The sequence below is a fragment of the Mus musculus genome, chromosome 2, assembly GCF_000001635.26.
Source record: "Mus musculus strain C57BL/6J chromosome 2, GRCm38.p6 C57BL/6J".
In the NCBI taxonomy this organism is placed as follows: domain Eukaryota; kingdom Metazoa; phylum Chordata; class Mammalia; order Rodentia; family Muridae; genus Mus; species Mus musculus.
Window position 1 is genome coordinate 43,742,489 of NC_000068.7, and position 17,170 is coordinate 43,759,658.

A 17,170-nucleotide genomic window follows, 5' to 3' on the forward strand; every position below is an offset into this window, starting at 1 on the left:
GCAATATGGGCACATTTCATCTTCTACACATTCACATTCAAACCTTTGACCTTTCAGTGGAACCTGTGGTAACTTGTTTTTCTGTGATTACTGTAGACACCATTCCTCTATTCATGCACTGGTTGGATATTGGATCATCTATTTTCATGAATATCTCAGCTGACTTTATTGCTTTTTATCCAAATTAGCCTGCCTAGAGGGATTTCTAATATATAATTTTCTACCAAGCTTTTCTTTTTCTATAATCTATGTCTATGCTATACCTGTAACAGAAATGATAGCTTTTAAGAAAGTAAAGTAGGTCTATTTAATTCACTGTATCAGAATAAGGATTTTCTTCAAGTAATTCTTTTTCTTCAAGTATGAGTGAGTCTATCATAGCAATGTGGTCTAAGATGGGGTCAGACTCATTCATACCTATACTTTTATACCTGATTGATGATATCTTATTTTTCAAATAATTTGTTTATACTAATTATTGCATACAATATTATAATATAATAAAATATTGATTTATAAATTAAAATATTGATTGATTGGTTGGGTGATTGATTGATTAATTGATTGTTCTTTGAAAGAGGGTCTCATGCAACTCAGGCTGGCCTCACTCAGGATGTAACTGAGGCCAGACTTTAACTCCCAGTTTTCCTTGCCTCTAACCCTAAGTGCTGAGAATGTGGTCTGAAGCACTATGTCCAGCTTTAATATTTATTTTTATGGCTATGATTTTGTAGCATGTTAATATTTACCAAATCAAGTCAGGTGACTTTTTGCTTTTATTCCAAAATGAACTCAAATACTTTAGATATATATATTTCTATGGAAATTCTGATAGTTGTTAGTTCTTCCTTTAAAAGCTCCCATTACGATTATCATTAGGATGGTTTCGAGTCTGTTTATAGAATGACCTGGGCAGGTAGATGCCCAGCCACTTCTCGGCATTTATCAACAAACTGTATTTCTGTTTATACTGAACTTCATTTTATTTATTTGATATTCTTTACACTTTTAGAGAAAACTCTGAGAGACTGACCTCAATATGCCTCCTGGAAATGGCTCCGAACTTCAAAGTCTACCACCGATGTCAGTAGAGACTGTAAACGAAATAGCATAGGTGGGACTTCAGCATTCATTGTCACTCACTCGAAGGGCTATGCTGTGGAGTGGGAGGTGCCAAGATGGACTGTTCAGTTAGAATAAGGGCCCCAAAGGAGAGCCTCGGAGTTTGACTTCTGGCTCCTCTATACTGATGTGGCTCATAAATGAATCTCATTTTCCTTGGGTAGAAAAGCAGTATCATAATAGTGTCTGATTCATGAAGCAGTTGTGACGATTGGAGCCAAGGGCACAAGGGACATAAACTGTGTGGCCTAATACATGGCTCACTGCAAAACTCATTAAGTATTCCCTCTGTGAATGAACGAGCCTGTGTACTGATGAATGACACCACAGGACCTAGATCCTTAATCATGATGAGTATCCATTGCTCCTCACAGGGCAAACCAAGACAAAGCCGTGTGAAAGGAAAAGGCACCTGTGGCTACATTTAGTGCATTGCATTGATAGTTGTTCTTAAAGAGACACTCAATTTACACTGCTTATCCTTGATTTCTAAGTCCAACAGGAATTTACCAAGGTTTAAAACTAGCTGTCTTGAATTTGTGGCATGCTTCATGACTCCATAGGCTCAGATGTTTGAATAGTTGGTGTCTTAGTCAGGATTTCTATTTCTGCACAAACCATCATGACCAAGAAGCAAGTTGGGGAGGAAAGGGTTTATTCAGCTTACACCTTCCACATTGCTGTTAACCACCAAAGAATGTCAGGATGGGAACTCAAGCAGGTCAGGAAGCAGGAGCTGATGCAGAGGCCATGGAGGGATGTTACTTATTGCCTTGCTTGAGTTCCAGTCCTGACTTCCTTAGGTGTTGAACAGCAGTATGGAAGTGTAAGCCGAATAAACTCTTTCCTCCCCAACTTGCCTCTTGGTCATGATGTTTTGTCCAGGAATAGAAACCCTGACTAAGACAAATTGGTACCAGCATATTGGGGTATTCCTGTGACAACCTGACCATATTTTGGGGAGGACTGTGGAAGGACTTTGGAACTTTGGGCTTGAAGATCCATTCGATGTTAAGAGCTCTGTGGGATGTTGTGTAGGAGCTTGTAAGATAACGTTGAGAACAGTGCAGAAGGTGGAGGTCTGGCTTTTGAAATTTCAGAGGGAAGGTTAAAGACTCTGTTCAGGTCCATTGTTATTTTGATTGTGAAGATTCTGTGGTTCTGGTTAGCTGGGGCTGAAGAATCAGTAGTGGTTAACAAGATACCAGAACTAGTAGAGTGAAACTTTTGCATTACTGGGACTATTGATGGTAGTTAGCTGGAGCTAAGAAATTAGTGGTTATTAAGAAGAAACCAGCATCATTGAGGTAACATCTTCTGGGAAATGTTTTCTGAGAGCACAGAGTTATCCAGGTGGTACTGGTTTTGAAGGCATGAAGAGGTCACACAGAGCAGCTGAGGCTCGGCACTATGAGAGGCCATGGAAGGCCATTGGTGAAGGTGCAGCCTCAGTTGCAATTGATGGCCCAGGACTGAAGGAGTCATGCAAAGGAGTTGAGGCTTGGCACCATGAAAAGAGCCTATGAGAGGCTATTGTTGAAGCCAAGTTACAGTGGAAGACAGCAGCGTTTTGGAGATGCCAGTACTATGAGATGATCACCAAGAACAGCAGCAGCAGTGGAGTACAGGCAGTTGGAGCCTAGAAGACAAGTCATGTGCTACAAAGGACAGGGCTGGAGAAGTGACCCAAGCACAACGGAGCCCAGAAAATTGTGAGTTGGATCCCAGACATTGGACAGTTGGAGTTTAATTTTTGCTTTTGATTGTGACTGTGCACTGATGTATTTCCCCTCTTGAAGAAAGAAGATATTTTATTGGAGTCTACAGTTGAGAGACTTTGAATTTTTAAAAGACTTTGAATTTTAAAAGATATTGGATATTTTAAAGGGATTGAACTTTTAATATGTAAAGACTGTAGGACTTTTAAAGTTATTTAGATCTTGGGGATGCATAAGAATGTAAGGGATGAGGCTTACTAGTGTTGTGTTTGTGTGTCAAGTTGACAAGGGGTCAATTGTACTGGCTGGTTTTGAGTCAACTTGACACAGGCTGGAGTTATCACAGAGAAAGGAGCTTCGGTTGAGGAGATGCCTCCTCGAGATCCAGCTGCAAGGCATTTTCTCAATTAGTGATAAAGGGGGGAGGTTCCCTTGTGGGTGGTGCCATCACTGGGCTGGTAGTCTTGGTTCTATAAGAAAGCAGACTGAGCAAGCCAGGGGAAGGAAGCCAGTAAAGAACATCCCTCCATGGCCTCTGCATCAGCTCCTGCTTTCTGACCTGCTTGATTTCCAGTCCTGACTTCCTTTGGTGATGAACAGCAGTGTGGAAGTGTAAGCCGAATAAACCCTTTCCTCCCCAACTTGCTTCTTGGTCATGATGTTTTGTCCAGGAATAAAAACCCTGACTAACAAGTACCCCCGGAACTCGTGTCTCTAGCTGCATATGTATCAGAAGATGGCCTAGTCGGCCATCATTGGGAAGAGAGGCCCCTTGGTCTTGCAAACTTTATATGCCTCAGTAAGAGGGAGCGCCGGGGCCAAGAAGTGGGAGTAGGTGGGTAGAGGAATGGGGGATGGAGGGTCTGGGGGACTTTTGGGATAGCATTTGAAATGTAAATGAAGAAAATACCTAATTTAAAAAATAAAAATTAAAAATTTAAAAATAAAAAAAAAACCTGTCTAAGACAGTTGGTAAAACTGTTTGAGAAAGATTAGGAGGTGTGGCTTTGTTTGCCTCTCCTCTCCTCTCCTCTCCTCTCCTCTCCTCTCCTCTCCTCTCCTCTCCTCTCCTCTCCTCTCCTCTCCTCTCCTCTCCTCTCCTCTCCTCTCCTCTCCTCTCCTCTCCTCTGTTCTCCTTTTCTCTACTCTGCTCTCCTCTCTTCTCCTCTCCTTTCTTCTTCTTCTTCTTCTTCTTCTTCTTCTTCTTCTTCTTCTTCTTCTTCTTCTTCTTCTTCTTCTTCTTCTTCTTCTTCTTCTTTTCTCTCTCTCTCTCTCTCTCTCTCTCTCCCCCCCCTCTTTGCTTCTTACTTCTTGCTACTGGTCATTGTGATTGAGAATATAAACCTCTCAGCTACTGCTCCTTTCCCATGCCTGTCTACTTCCTACCATGTTGATAAAGGACTGAACCTCTGAAACTTTAAGCAAGCTCTCACTTAAATTCTTTCTCTTGTAAGGGTTGCCTTGGTCATGAAGTTGCGTCATAGAAATCAGCCAGTAACTAAGAAACTTATAGTTTTTAGAGATGTGCAGATTAGTTAAACCTACTTATTTTGCTCCCTACAGCAGAATTTTTATATCTCTGTGCTCCATTATGTGGATAACTCACTGAGTTTTCAGGAAAGTAAATGGCTTGGCCAAGGCTAAGCAGCAGCAGCAAAATTGGTGCCTGGATTCAGCTTTCCTCCAGTCGATCATCATTCTTCCTACTTCCTTGCAGACACCAAGAGTGAACACTCAGCAAAGTACCCGTGGACCCATATATCTAAGGAGGTCCATTTAGGAAGGACATTAGACAGCGAATTGAATGAGTGAGATTGGAAAGCAGTCCCCAACTCTGTGTTCCACAGAGCTCTCATCCAATTAATCTGATGAGAAGATACTGTGATCTATTTTCTCACACATTTGGAAGGAAATGACTCTGCTCCTGTGCCACGCCTGTCTGCTTTCTGCCATGTTGATAACGGACTGAACCTCTGAAACTTTAAGCAACCCCTCAGTTAAATTCTTTCTCTTGTAAGAGTTGCCTTGATCATGAAGTCGCTTCATAGCAATCAGCCAGTAAGTAAGGGCCGTTCATTTACACAACGGAATACTACTTAGCTATTAAAAGTAAGAACATCGTGAAATTTGCAGACAAAAGATGGGACTACAAAACATCCTGAGTAAGGTAACCCAGACCAAAACTGACATGCATGGTATATACTCACTTATAATTGGACATTAGCCTTAAGGATACCCATGCTACAATCCAACAGAGCCAAAGAAGTGAAATAACCAAAAGGGCCCAAGGAAGGATGCTTGAATCTCACTTAGAAGGGGAAGTAAAATAGTCACTGGGGATGGGTGGAGGAAGGGAAATGCAGGGGAGAGAGGATGGGGAATGGTGTGTAGGTTTAGGGAGAGCCGGGAGAGTGAAGAGAAATTGGCCTGGTGGGGGATGGGGTGGGGGAATGACTCTGACATGCCAGAGATCTGGCATTGGGAAGACCTCAGGCAGTCTATGAAGGTGACTGTAGCTGAGACTCCTAACAGTAGCAGATATGGAGTGGCTACCTCCTGCGTTATACGGGACTCCCAGTAGAGGGATAAGGACACCAACCCACCCTCAAAATCTTCCACCGATCTCCTTTTTGTGATACCTTGCAAATCTCAAAACCTTACTAAGCCTGGTAACTAAGGGGCAGACTTTCAGTGTAGATGCACACATGAGGGCTGATCCTGAGATCAGCTGAAGCTTGCTATCAGAGGGACAGGCGCTTGCCCAAAGGACAGCCCTTGGACAGTTTATTCTGACGTTTTCTTTATGTTAGACTAAAGGGCTGTGTGGTTTGCACAAATATTTTTCATGGCATTTCAGATCTGCTTGGGAAACTCAGAGAGAATGTGCCAGGGTGAAACTTCATGCTGTTTCATGCTATAGCAGGCATTCTGAGCAACTCTCCCTGGGCACCTGCTGGCTCTGGGATTCCTGCTCTAAAGTTCTGGTGCATCTGCACCTAACTCAAGTAGTCTCTTGTATGTCTAGCCACAAGTGTGGCAAGTACCAGTACTGGGTTAGAGCTGAGGTCTTGGTTTCCCAATAGATATGCAGTGCTTTTTTGATAGCATGAATATACATAAGATAACCCAGGCCTTACTAGAAGACAGAGAAAGAGGAACTTTCCACTCTTCTTGACAGCCAGTTCCTCCCCTGACCCAACCCAACCCAGTGGCTAAAATTTTAATCACATTTTCTCTTTTAGAATAACTTGATGCACCACATATAAATATACGACACTTGAAAACTGACTATAACATTGATAAATAATGATATTATTGACTGACTGTGCAAGGCAAACTCTAAGGGGAATAATGTGGTTAACTACATGTACCCAGGAAGTGGGTTGTTTTTTAAAGTCTCTGCTCACCCTTTGCCCCCGCCTTTTTTTTTTTTTTCTTAAGTACTGAAATTAAGCAGCAACGAACACAGGCCTCCCCTTAGGACACGTGACCTTACTCCTTTCCGTTTTGTTGTAAGAGTCAGTAAAAGGAGTTGATGGCAGTTTTAATAGCAAGTCACCATGGAGAAAAGGTATGTAACTTTACATTTGTACTGTGGGTTAACTACTTGAAAGTATTGCTGGCACAAATGCATAATCATTTCTACAGATTGGAAGGCTCTTACCTATGAGCCAAATATCAGCTTGTTTCTTTCAGTGCAGAAAGGTGTATTCTGTCTCATAACTGCAACTGTCAAATTCATACTTCCTTTATGGAAATATTATACTAGTATCTTTTCATGATTTTAGACTAAAATGTTAAAGACTGAGTATAGAAAAGTTTTAGATTGAAAGTGCTTTTAAAAGTAATTGTTCGTAAAATACATGAGACCATGTGCCCTTAACTGATAGCTACTTTAAAACTCGAATTATCAGAAATACACATAACGAGAGAAAAAAAAAAGCCACTATAAATAACAATAGGAGAGGGCCTCTTAAATTTCAGTGAGAAAAATACTCCCTCTCAGGCAATATGTAAAGAGCTATAAGAAGGTTCTCAAACATAACTGGATAAAACAGCCACTAAGAAGCAAGAAAATTGTATCACATAAAATGATAAGCTTCGTCACAACTGAGCATTTCCCCTAACATTTCTGTGTTGAACTGGATAACATCAGGCCAACTTTCTAATTCATAAAAAGACATTTATGTTGAAAACAAACGTTTCACCTGATTTCACTGGCTGTTGTTTCTGGGAAGAGGGCTCACTTGAGACATCCTTTTGTTGTTTAAGGTAACTGTATTTTTAAGTGTTCTGAAATAATAAACCTTTGAAATGAAAAGAATTTGTTCACTGCAAACCAGCAAGAGCTTTGCTTAGCCACTGACATTGTGCCAATGTCTCCGTGCATTCTAATGTAGCTAGAGATATCATCAAAATGTTGCTAATCTGAGACAAATAGCTAAACAAATATAACTGGAGAGTTTTGTAAAAATTTAATAAAAGCGCAAGATATTATCCCCTTGTCTCTCACAGTATTTTATCGTGCTGGTGGATAAGGAAGTGCACCCCACAATGCAAATATTGGGGGTTATTAAAAATGGTTACAGGATTGATAAGTGGCAACAATCTTTTTTCTTTTATTGTGCTCTATTGAAAGACATTTATACATATTTTTTGACATAGTCAGTTTTAAAGGAAATTATTCAGCAGGCTGATACACTCATGTCACGATGCATTTAAGTTCTCTTCAATTGTCCACACTGAAGCTAGCTACTTGTTGACTGTTGAAATGATTACAGAAAAATAGAGATTAAGGACATGGTATCCAATACTTTTTATTGTTAGCATGTCAGAAGATCTTGGTAATATATACTTGCGTTGATATTCTGATTAGAGTTTCAATTTGTTGTATTTCCTCACTATGGAGAGCAGTATTTAAATCGGTCTTCAATATTGTGCTGCTGAGACTTTGCCTCCTGAGCTGTATTCTTCAGATAATTTTTGTTGATATGTTATTGCTGATTTCATTGTATTATAAAAAGAACAGCACATGAATAGAGGTGATAGAACCCACACACTAGCAAAAAAAAAAAAAAAAATGAATGTTCAGGCAAGCATCTGAAGTACGGATAAGACCATTAAGGTTTAAAATATTTCATGTGATTGAAAACCGAATTATTTGTAATAAGTGTTTTTGCAGATACTGTTAATGTCAGATGTTTTTTGGAGTATGTGTGAAATGAAGGATAAATTAAGACAGTTTGGGAGGGATGTAGACAAAGCAGCAAGTGAAATATACAAACTGATGATTTCAGACCTGTTTTGCAAAACAACGGTGCTCAGACTCTGGACTATTCAGACCAAATCTTAAGGGACTTGATTACAAATGAGTTATTCCAGATCATTCTGCCTTTGTGCATGTTGAATAGCTAGGCACGTTTAAGTGACATGAAACAAGACAGAGAATTTTATTTCCAAACTCATTGCAGAGCAGAGCTGATAAAGAACACCGAAAGGAGAAAAGTCTTTCCTGTGTACTCTCTTTTTGCTAATTTTTGACCCTCTGTCATGGGGTACTCCACAGCTGTGTCTGATCTAGAATCCCGCAGTTTACTTATTTCATGATGCAAAATAGAGAGAGGGACTCTAAGGCAGACAGCCTAATACTCTAAAGGAAGGCCACATGGTCTTGATGTCCTTGCCAGGCCTTCTCGGCTCCCCAGCGTAGCTCTAATATGATCTTTCAGACAGCAGCATCCAAATGACCACTTCAATGTTGACAGTTTCCAATCTCGTTTAAAGATGTTGTGCATGATAACCAGTTGTGAACTATCCTGGACAGAGCGTCTTGCTACCCCAGTCCAATCAGTGAAATTTAAAGACAGACTTTCTAAGAGTGCCTAACAAGGATCTAGCTCAGAGGTATACTCATCTTTATAAATGAGTCCTGTACAAGTACACAGCTTTTTTCACACCAGTGAGAAACTTCTGCAATGTAGCTTCAGAAAAGTTTTGTGTTTTCATACGCAAAATACCTGGAACAACGTAGACGATTTTTGTGAATGAAGGAGTGTGGTCTGTGTGTACATTCGAGTGTGCTTGTGGAGGTGCACATATGTGTGTGTCTGCATGCTCACTCATATTTGTGTTCGAGTATAGGCCAGAAGTCACACGTCCTCCTTAATTCCTCTCAATAATATATCTCAGTGATCAGGTAGCTCAGTTATTAAGCTAGACTCGATGTCCAGAAAACTCCAGACACCCTCCCATCTCCTCTGCCTTTCCAGTATCGAGATTACAAGCCCAGGCCACAGTCTCTGAGTTTTTAATGTGGAAGCTTGGGGATTCAAACCCTGATCTTCATGCTTAGGCAGTAAAGGCTTTACCTACTGAACCATCTGCCCTGACTGAAGATTGTGTGTGTGTGTGTGTGTGTGTGTGTGTGTGTGTGTGTGTATGTGAGTGTGTGTGTATGTGTGTGTGTGTATGTGTGTGTGTGTATGTGTGTGTGTGTGGGGGTGTGTGTATGTGTGGGGGGTGTGTATGTGTGTGTGGGGGGGTGTTGTCTTTGAGGCTCTGAGATGAACTGCTTGGATATCATAATTTTATAATGTGAAATATGTGTTATATGACAAACGTAGGAAATGAACTTATAATTTTTATGAATCTTACCTGATAGCAGACAAAACTGTTTTGTTGCTGATGATGCAAAGCTAGCAGGGGTAGCGATAGCGAGATAGTACTTGACTCAGGACAGCTCCACAGAACACAAGGTCAGGAATAGCTGGATCAAGGATCTCCCCTGGGACTCTCAGGGTTAGGTCTTCATACTTTCTACGTCTGCAGAAATTCTCACTGACTCAACAGCAGTGCTTCAGGCTAATGTTTCGTCCTTTCCTCAAACTTGAAGGCAAAAGAATACTGTTCCCATCACCATGGTAAGACCTGAGGTTTGTGTCTGGCCTCATTCACTGGGATCAGATGCAAGAACCCTGGAATTGAAACTCAGGTCCAATCTCACCCAGTGAATCTACACCTGTAGCACATGGGCTTTGCTCAGATAGAAATATTTTGCTGAATTAGGAAGTGAAGCACTTTCCCAGAGAGGTGATTGTGCTTCTCAAAAGCACAGGCTCTCACTCCAGTGTCACAAATGGTTGCATTTAAAAGTATTGCTCCCAACTTCTGCAAAGGTGTAGTTAGACAGAAATACATTAAAGGGAGCTCTGAATAAAATAAGGGTTTCCAGGAAACAGATTTTCAACAACCATTTATGCAAACATCCTTTGAACATTGTGAGGTTTATAATCTAGGACAAAAGTTAGCATAGTTTGAAAGATGAGTTTGCTTCTATTTTATGTGTATAAGAGTTTTGCCTGTGTGTCTGTCTGTACATCATGTGGCAGCCATCCTGCAGAGGCCAAAGGAGAGTGCCAGATCCCCAGGAACTGGAGTTTCAGACAGTTGTGATCTCTCTTGTGAATCCTAGGATTAGAACCCAGGTCCTCTGCAAGAACAGCCAGTGTTCAAAAAAGTTATTACAATTCAAATTAAACATATTAATTACCACAAAATGGTACAGAGCATGTTTGATCTGGACTCAGAAACCCATTCAATATTTTGCTGCTATTGCTGTTTGCCAGGCCACAAAATCTAGAAAAAACTTTGTGACTAGTAAATACACATTTTGATCTTTCCTGTCAGACAATTCAGGGAAATTGTGAGGAGGGCTTGTGAGTTTCTAAAGAGCAGGAAGTGATGTATCAATCTTTGCAAGCACAGTCAAGGGCAGACAGAGAACCTCAAAGCAGGAATGAGGGGTCCAGGTCTGCTGAAAGGTGATGTAATGGGAGGGGAGGGTAGAGGGATGGGAATGCACCTGCATTCACCTGCTGAGCACAGCAACTTGGAGCTGACAATAGCTGTGAGTGGCACTCTCCCTGCTGTAGATCCCACACTGGCAGCTAGTGGGTTTCCTTACCCGAACATTAGTCTGCTTCTGCAAATTTTCTCACTGTTGAGTGCTGTACTCCTTGGGATTTGCAGACAGGCTGAACTCAGTTACAGGGCACACTCCTAACTTCCTTGCCCAGGCACCCAGCGTCTCTTGGCCAGGCTACACTTTACAAATACTCTGCTTTTCGTGGAAGTCTTTAGGTGACTTATTGAGATGATTCCACATCAAAGGAGATTTTCGGAGAAAACCATGACCACATTTATCTTTTGGTCTACATCATTCACCCTGACCTTACCCAGACATTTTCCTATGGATTTATACTCCTTGGATTCTTCCTGTAGAATGCATATGTATATATACACACACACACATATATATATGTGTGTGTGTGTTTGTGTGTGTGTATGTCTGTTCATTTAGAGGCATAACTTCACATGCTTCTCCAACATTAATTTTTTAAAAATTTATCAATGATAGAGGGATTATTTTTCAAGATAAAAATAAATCATCTAATACTTTATTTTACATCAGTATAATATTCAATATGAGCATATATTAAATCATGATTTTCTTTTCTTCTTCTTCTTCTTCTTCTTCTTCTTCTTCTTCTTCTTCTTCTTCTTCTTCTTCTTCTTCTTCTTCTTCTTCTTCTTCTTCTTCTTTTTTGTGGCTTTTTCAAGACAGGGTTTCTCTGTGTAGCCCTGGCTGTCCTGGAACTCACTCTGTAGACCAGGCTGGCCTCAAACTCAGAAATCCACCTGCCTCTGTCTCCCAAGTGCTGGGATTAAAGGCATGCGCCACCACTGCCCGGCCCATGACTTTCTTATAAGAGTCACAGTGGTCATTTTCAATTTTCTGTGGAATAATGTTTTTTTGTGCAATTATTTCATATGGAATGAATTCACAAAAATATATATGTAAGACAAATACAGTGATTTTGATAGTGGCTCTAAACTATTCTTCGTGTCCTTGTAACTTTTGGAGCTCCTATCCATACTTCATGAGAGTGACAAGGGAATCTTCAGAGAGAATACCTCTGGCTGTTTCAGCTCTGCCTTCAGAAGGGACCTCAGCAGACAGACTCTTGCTTTTCAGGTTTCATAAATTGACAAAATTTTATATTGATCAAGTTTTGCATGCTATCTTTATTATTATTATTATCATTATTATTATTATTATTATTTATTATTATGAATGAGTTTGCATTTGTTTTAAAAAGCCATATCTGTTTTCACTGCAAAGGAGGGGGCTTGTTCTGGACTCTGTAATTAAAACAAGTGAACAAACAAACAAACAAAAAACTACTGACAGGATCTCTTTGGCAGGAGATCTTGAAGAAAGTAAGAAACCAGAGATAGCACAGCATTCATGAAACAAACCTTTCTAAAGACTGGAGAGGGGGAGATTGCACTATGAATGCTCAAAGCAAGGAGGGAACGAATGCAAATAGAACAATACATCCAGAAACCCAACAGGTCTCAAAGGAGCCAGAGACAGATGGGTGTAATCACTAGCTCAAGTAGATAAATAACCTTAAACAGAAGGAAGCAGGCTTTAATGAGTTTGAATGTAGATGAATTGGATATAGATAAGATGAAATGAGGAGAGGAAGTTGAGGGAATTCATGCTTCCTAGTTTCTGTCTTCCCTGAAACAGTTGGAAGCTCCTCTGATGACAGTCAGTACGTCCAGGTGCCAAAAACCAGATGGAACATTTTATTTAAAAACGGCCCTAGTCGATAACACAATACAATTGTAGGTTTTTATTTTGTAATTGTAGGTTTAAAAAAAAAAAGGATTCTTAGACATGTTTTACCACATAGCCAAGGCATGCCTCAAAGTTTTGTGTGGTCCACGCCAGCCTCCAATCCCTTATGTAGGCCAGGTTGGTCTCTAACCTATGCCGGTCCTCTAACCTCACCCTCACATGTGCTGGGAACATACCTATGTACCACCATTCTCAGTGTCCTTAACCCTATTGCTATGATGAAATACTCTGAGGAAAGCAACTTAGAGGGAAAAGGTTTTTTTCAGCTCAAGGCTCAATGATATAGACAATCATTGTAGGGGAAGTCACAGTGTCAGGAGCATGAGACAACAAGTAACACTGTGTCCACAACAAAGAATCACAGAGCAAATGAATGAAATGAAAGCAAACATGCTTTCTAGTAGTGAGCACAATTGCCATCTTAGGTAGCCCTGAAGCTGCTACCCCGGACAATTAAGATGGGGTTTCCCATATCAGGTTGAATATACTCATGATAACACCACATAAGCATTCCCAGAAACCCATCCCCAAGGAGATTCCTATTTTGTCAAGGCTAATTATCTCATCCAGATACAATTATATATTATTAAGTAGATTATTTTCTAATTTAATAGACAATAGCCCAACTCAATTAAAGTCTATAACTAATTTGAGCTTCAAAATTATATCCTGCAAAGCATTGAAACTTATTGGTGAAACAAAATATTAGACATGTGTTCCAGGCAATGGAAACTTTAAATAGTAAAGAGACATACAAACATAAGAATACAAACATAAATTTGTAGGCATAAACCTAGTTACTCATGAGTGTTAAAATGCATACTACAGATAGATCCCCAAAGCTCTTCACTTGCCACATACAGTGGCCATTGCACTTCCATTTTATCCAGCCTTTGAGATGCACATTCTGCACATACTGCACATACTGTGCACACTACACACACTGCAATACTGCAGACACTGAACACACTGCCCACACTGCACATACAGCACATGCTGCTGCTGCACACATGGCGTATATTACACACACTGCACACAGTGTAATATTGCACATGCTGAACATACCGCACACTACACATGCTGCTCATGCTACACACATACTGCACACACTGCACGTACTGAAATACTGCATGTTCTATACATCCTGAACACACTGCATACACTGCACATACTGTATGTGCTGCACATACTGCACATACTACACACACTGCACACACTGCAATACTGCACCCACTGAGTATACTCCACATGCTGCACATATTCCATGTACTGCATTCACCACACATACTGCAATACTGTAAATACTGCAATACTGCTGTTGCAGACCCCTCTTGTACTTTACTAGCCTCTCCTTTGATTTCCCAGGGTGTCCTCATCTGATTTCCTTCTGACTTATTGAGTATATGATCATTCTTTGTGTCTTTTATGGACTTTACTCCACCATTCAGATCTCTAAACACGGAAATCATCTAAATTAGTCTTAGGATGTAATCTTAGTTTTGTCCTAGATGTTTCTTCCTACGTAATCTTTAGTTCTGTGACTTCAAATCCTATCTATATACTAATTAGCACTAAAACTGTAAAAGCAATTGACTATCTATCATCTCTCCATAGATGTCCATGACAAATCAAAATAACTCTATCAAAACAGTCCTGTGAGTTAGCTATAAGAGCTCAACGGTTCAAAAGTTTGCTAAACAAGTCTGAGCATATAAATTCCAACCCCAAGAAATCACATCAAAACAGGATGCAATAACACAAGGGTATGTAATCTTAGTGAGGTTGAAACAAGAAAATCACCCAGAAGTCTGTGGGCCAGCTAGCCTGTCGTACACAGTGAGGCAGAGACAAAGAGAAAGTCTATCTTAAAAAACCAAGGTGGAAAGTGAGAACCAACATCAGAGAGTTGTCCATTGAGCTCTAGACCTGTACACTCCTGCTGGGAGCATCTCTCTCTCTCTCTCTCTCTCTCTCTCTCTCTCTCTCTCTCTCTCTCTCACACACACACACACACACACACACACACACACACACACACACACACACACGAGAGAGAGAGAGACAGAGACAGATCTTTCAAACACAATACCAAAGTAGTCACTGCCACCGCCCCTCAACCCACAATGCTCTTCTCCTTTCATCATCCATAATTATTGCACCAACTCTCTGTCTATCTGGAGCAACCTAAAATTCTGCTCAGTTCCCCTCCTTCTTCCTTCTCATTCCTCTAGATTCATTCTATCCCCAGAGCTGTAAGGAAATTCTGGGAACTACAGACAGAGCTTCCCCCATACTGTTTATGTTTCAATGATGGCTCTCCTAAAATGTTCCTTTTGTCTTAGACATATTTTTTTAGTATTGTATTTGTTGGTACAATGGTTTTCCTTCCCAAAACTCTGAGAAATGGATACACTAAAATATGTGATGTCATGAAGTTTTAGACAAAACCACACCAATCAATTTATTCTTATTGTTCTATTTCTGAAGAGGCAGCATGGCAAAAGCAACTTATGAAGTAAAGCATTTAATAGCTGAATAGTACTCCATTGTGTAAATTTACCACATTTTCTGTATTCATTCCTCTGTTGAAGGACATCTGGGTTCTTTCCAACTTCTGGCTATTATAAATAAGGCTGCTATGAACATAGTGGAGCATGTGTCCTTATTAAATGTTGGAGCATCTTCGGGGTATATGCCCAGGAGTGGTACAGCTGGATCCTCAGGTAGTACTATGTCCAATTTTCTGAGGAACTGCCAGATTGATTTCCAGAGTGGTTGTACCCACTTGCAATTCCACCAGCAGTGGAGGAGTGAATACTGTTCAGCTATTAAAAACAATAACTTCATGAAATTCTTAAGCAAATGAATGGAACTTGAAATTGTCATCCTGAGTGAAGTAACTCAGTCACAAAAGGGCATACACGGTATGCACTCACTGAGAAGTGGATATTAGCCCAAAAGTTCGGTATACCCAAGATACAATTCACAGATCATATGAAGCCCAAGAAAAAGGAAGACCAAAATGTGGATGCTTCAAGTACTTCTTAGAAGGGGGAACAAAATACTCACCAGAAGAAATATGGAGACAAAGTGTGAAGCTGAGACTGAAGGAAAGGCCACCCAGAGACTGCTCCACCTGGGGAACCATCCCATATACAGCCACCAAACTCGGACACTATTGTGGATGCCAGGAAGTCCTTGCTAACGGGAGCCTGATATGGCTGTCATCTGAGAGGCTCTGCCAGAGCCTGACAAATACAGAGGGGCATGCTCATAGCCAACCATTGGACTGAGTGTGGGGTTCTAGATGGAAGAGTTGGAAAAAGGACTGAAGGATCTGAGGGGGTTTGCAGCCCCATGGAGGGAGCAACAGTGTCAACAGGCCAGACCCCCGAAGCTCCCAGGGACTGGACCACCAACCAAAGTGCACACATGGAGGAACCCATGGCTCAGGCCACATATGTGGCAGAGGATGAACTTGCTGGACATCAATGGAAGGAGCGGCCCTTGGACCTGAGGGTGTTCGATGCTCCAGTGTAGGAGAATGCCAGAGCAAGAAGACAGGAGTGGGTGGGTTGGTGGAGGAGCACCCTCATAGAGGCAGGGACAGGAGGGATGGTATGGAGGAGTTCAGAAGAGGAGATCTGGAAAGGGGAAAACATTTGAATTGTAAATAAAGAAAATATTCAATAAAAAAAAGAAAAAAAGTAAAGCATTTAATTGGGTGCTTGCTTCTAGTTTCAGAGAGTGAGTTCCTAACCATCATGGCAGAGTACTAGGCAGGCTGGTGGGCATAGGGCTGAGAGAGTGGCTGAGCAGCTGAGCCTTTGCATGTTAGATAATAGCAATGAGGCAGAAAGACAAGGAGAGAGAGAGAGAGAGAGAGAGAGGGAGAGAGAGAGAGAGAGAGAGAGAGAGAGAGAGAGAGAGAGAGAGAGAGAGAGAATGAATTAACTGGGACTGGGAAGGGCTTTTAAAAACTCAAAGTCCACCCCTAGAGACACATCTCCTCTTACAAGGCAGCAACTCTTAGTTCTCCCCAAACACTTCTATCAACAGGGATGGGAGTATTAGGGGGGTTGGAGTCTGGAAGGCAACAAGCATTCAAATATATGAGCCTTTGGAGGCCATTCACATTTAAGCCACCATACTCTCTAATCTAACTAGCATGGGGCAATGCTTATTTGTGTATATTTTTCTTAACTCAGAGAGTTGAAGACTTTAGGAAATTCTACTTCCTTTTGGATTGTTGTGTGTGTGTTTGTGTGGTTTTTTTTTTTTTTGGTCTAAAAATGAAATTTTTTTCTATAGTTTATTATTAACTATATTTTGAGGGAACCCTATCTTCCTGACCTTAATGATATTGCTGAAGAACAAATATATAGAAAAAATAATATGTAATAAATAAAACCCTTCTATTATATTTAAAAACACCATTGTTTAAATGAATCCATTTAACTGTATCTGTGTATTAACATTCATAAAATATTGATTTCTAACTCAAATTTTGACTGATAGATCTATACTTTGTAGGATGGAAATAAAGCAATACAGAGGACAATCTGATGTATGTTTTGCCTTGAACCTTGCACTTTTGCCGTTTCTATTACTATCATTGCAACAG

General features: G+C 40.6%; 1 protein-coding gene and 1 long non-coding RNA gene across 9 annotated transcripts in view; one reads left to right on the top strand and one right to left on the bottom strand.

Moving 5' to 3' along the window:
• The window catches only part of Gm39804, a 49,781-nt gene that overhangs the window by 4,154 nt on the left and 28,457 nt on the right, over positions 1–17,170 (bottom strand). Inside the window, exon 2 of the long non-coding RNA XR_866182.2 lies at positions 1,034–1,094. This is a non-coding gene — a long non-coding RNA (predicted gene, 39804). The remainder of the gene's footprint in view (positions 1–1,033; positions 1,095–17,170) is intronic.
• Positions 6,310–17,170, top strand: part of Arhgap15 (Rho GTPase activating protein 15) — a 647,156-nt gene continuing 636,295 nt past the window's right edge. For 4 of the 8 annotated variants that reach the window (XR_001783199.2, XM_006498397.4, XM_006498398.4 and 1 more), the window contains exon 1: positions 6,310–6,411. Coding sequence is in view for 5 of the 8 variants with exons in the window: in XM_006498397.4 (XP_006498460.1) it covers positions 6,401–6,411 (11 nt within the window). In the remaining 3 variants the exon portion in view is untranslated. The remainder of the gene's footprint in view (positions 6,412–17,170) is intronic. The other 4 variants (NM_001301831.1, NM_001301832.1, NM_153820.3 and 1 more) reach the window with 2 other exon arrangements.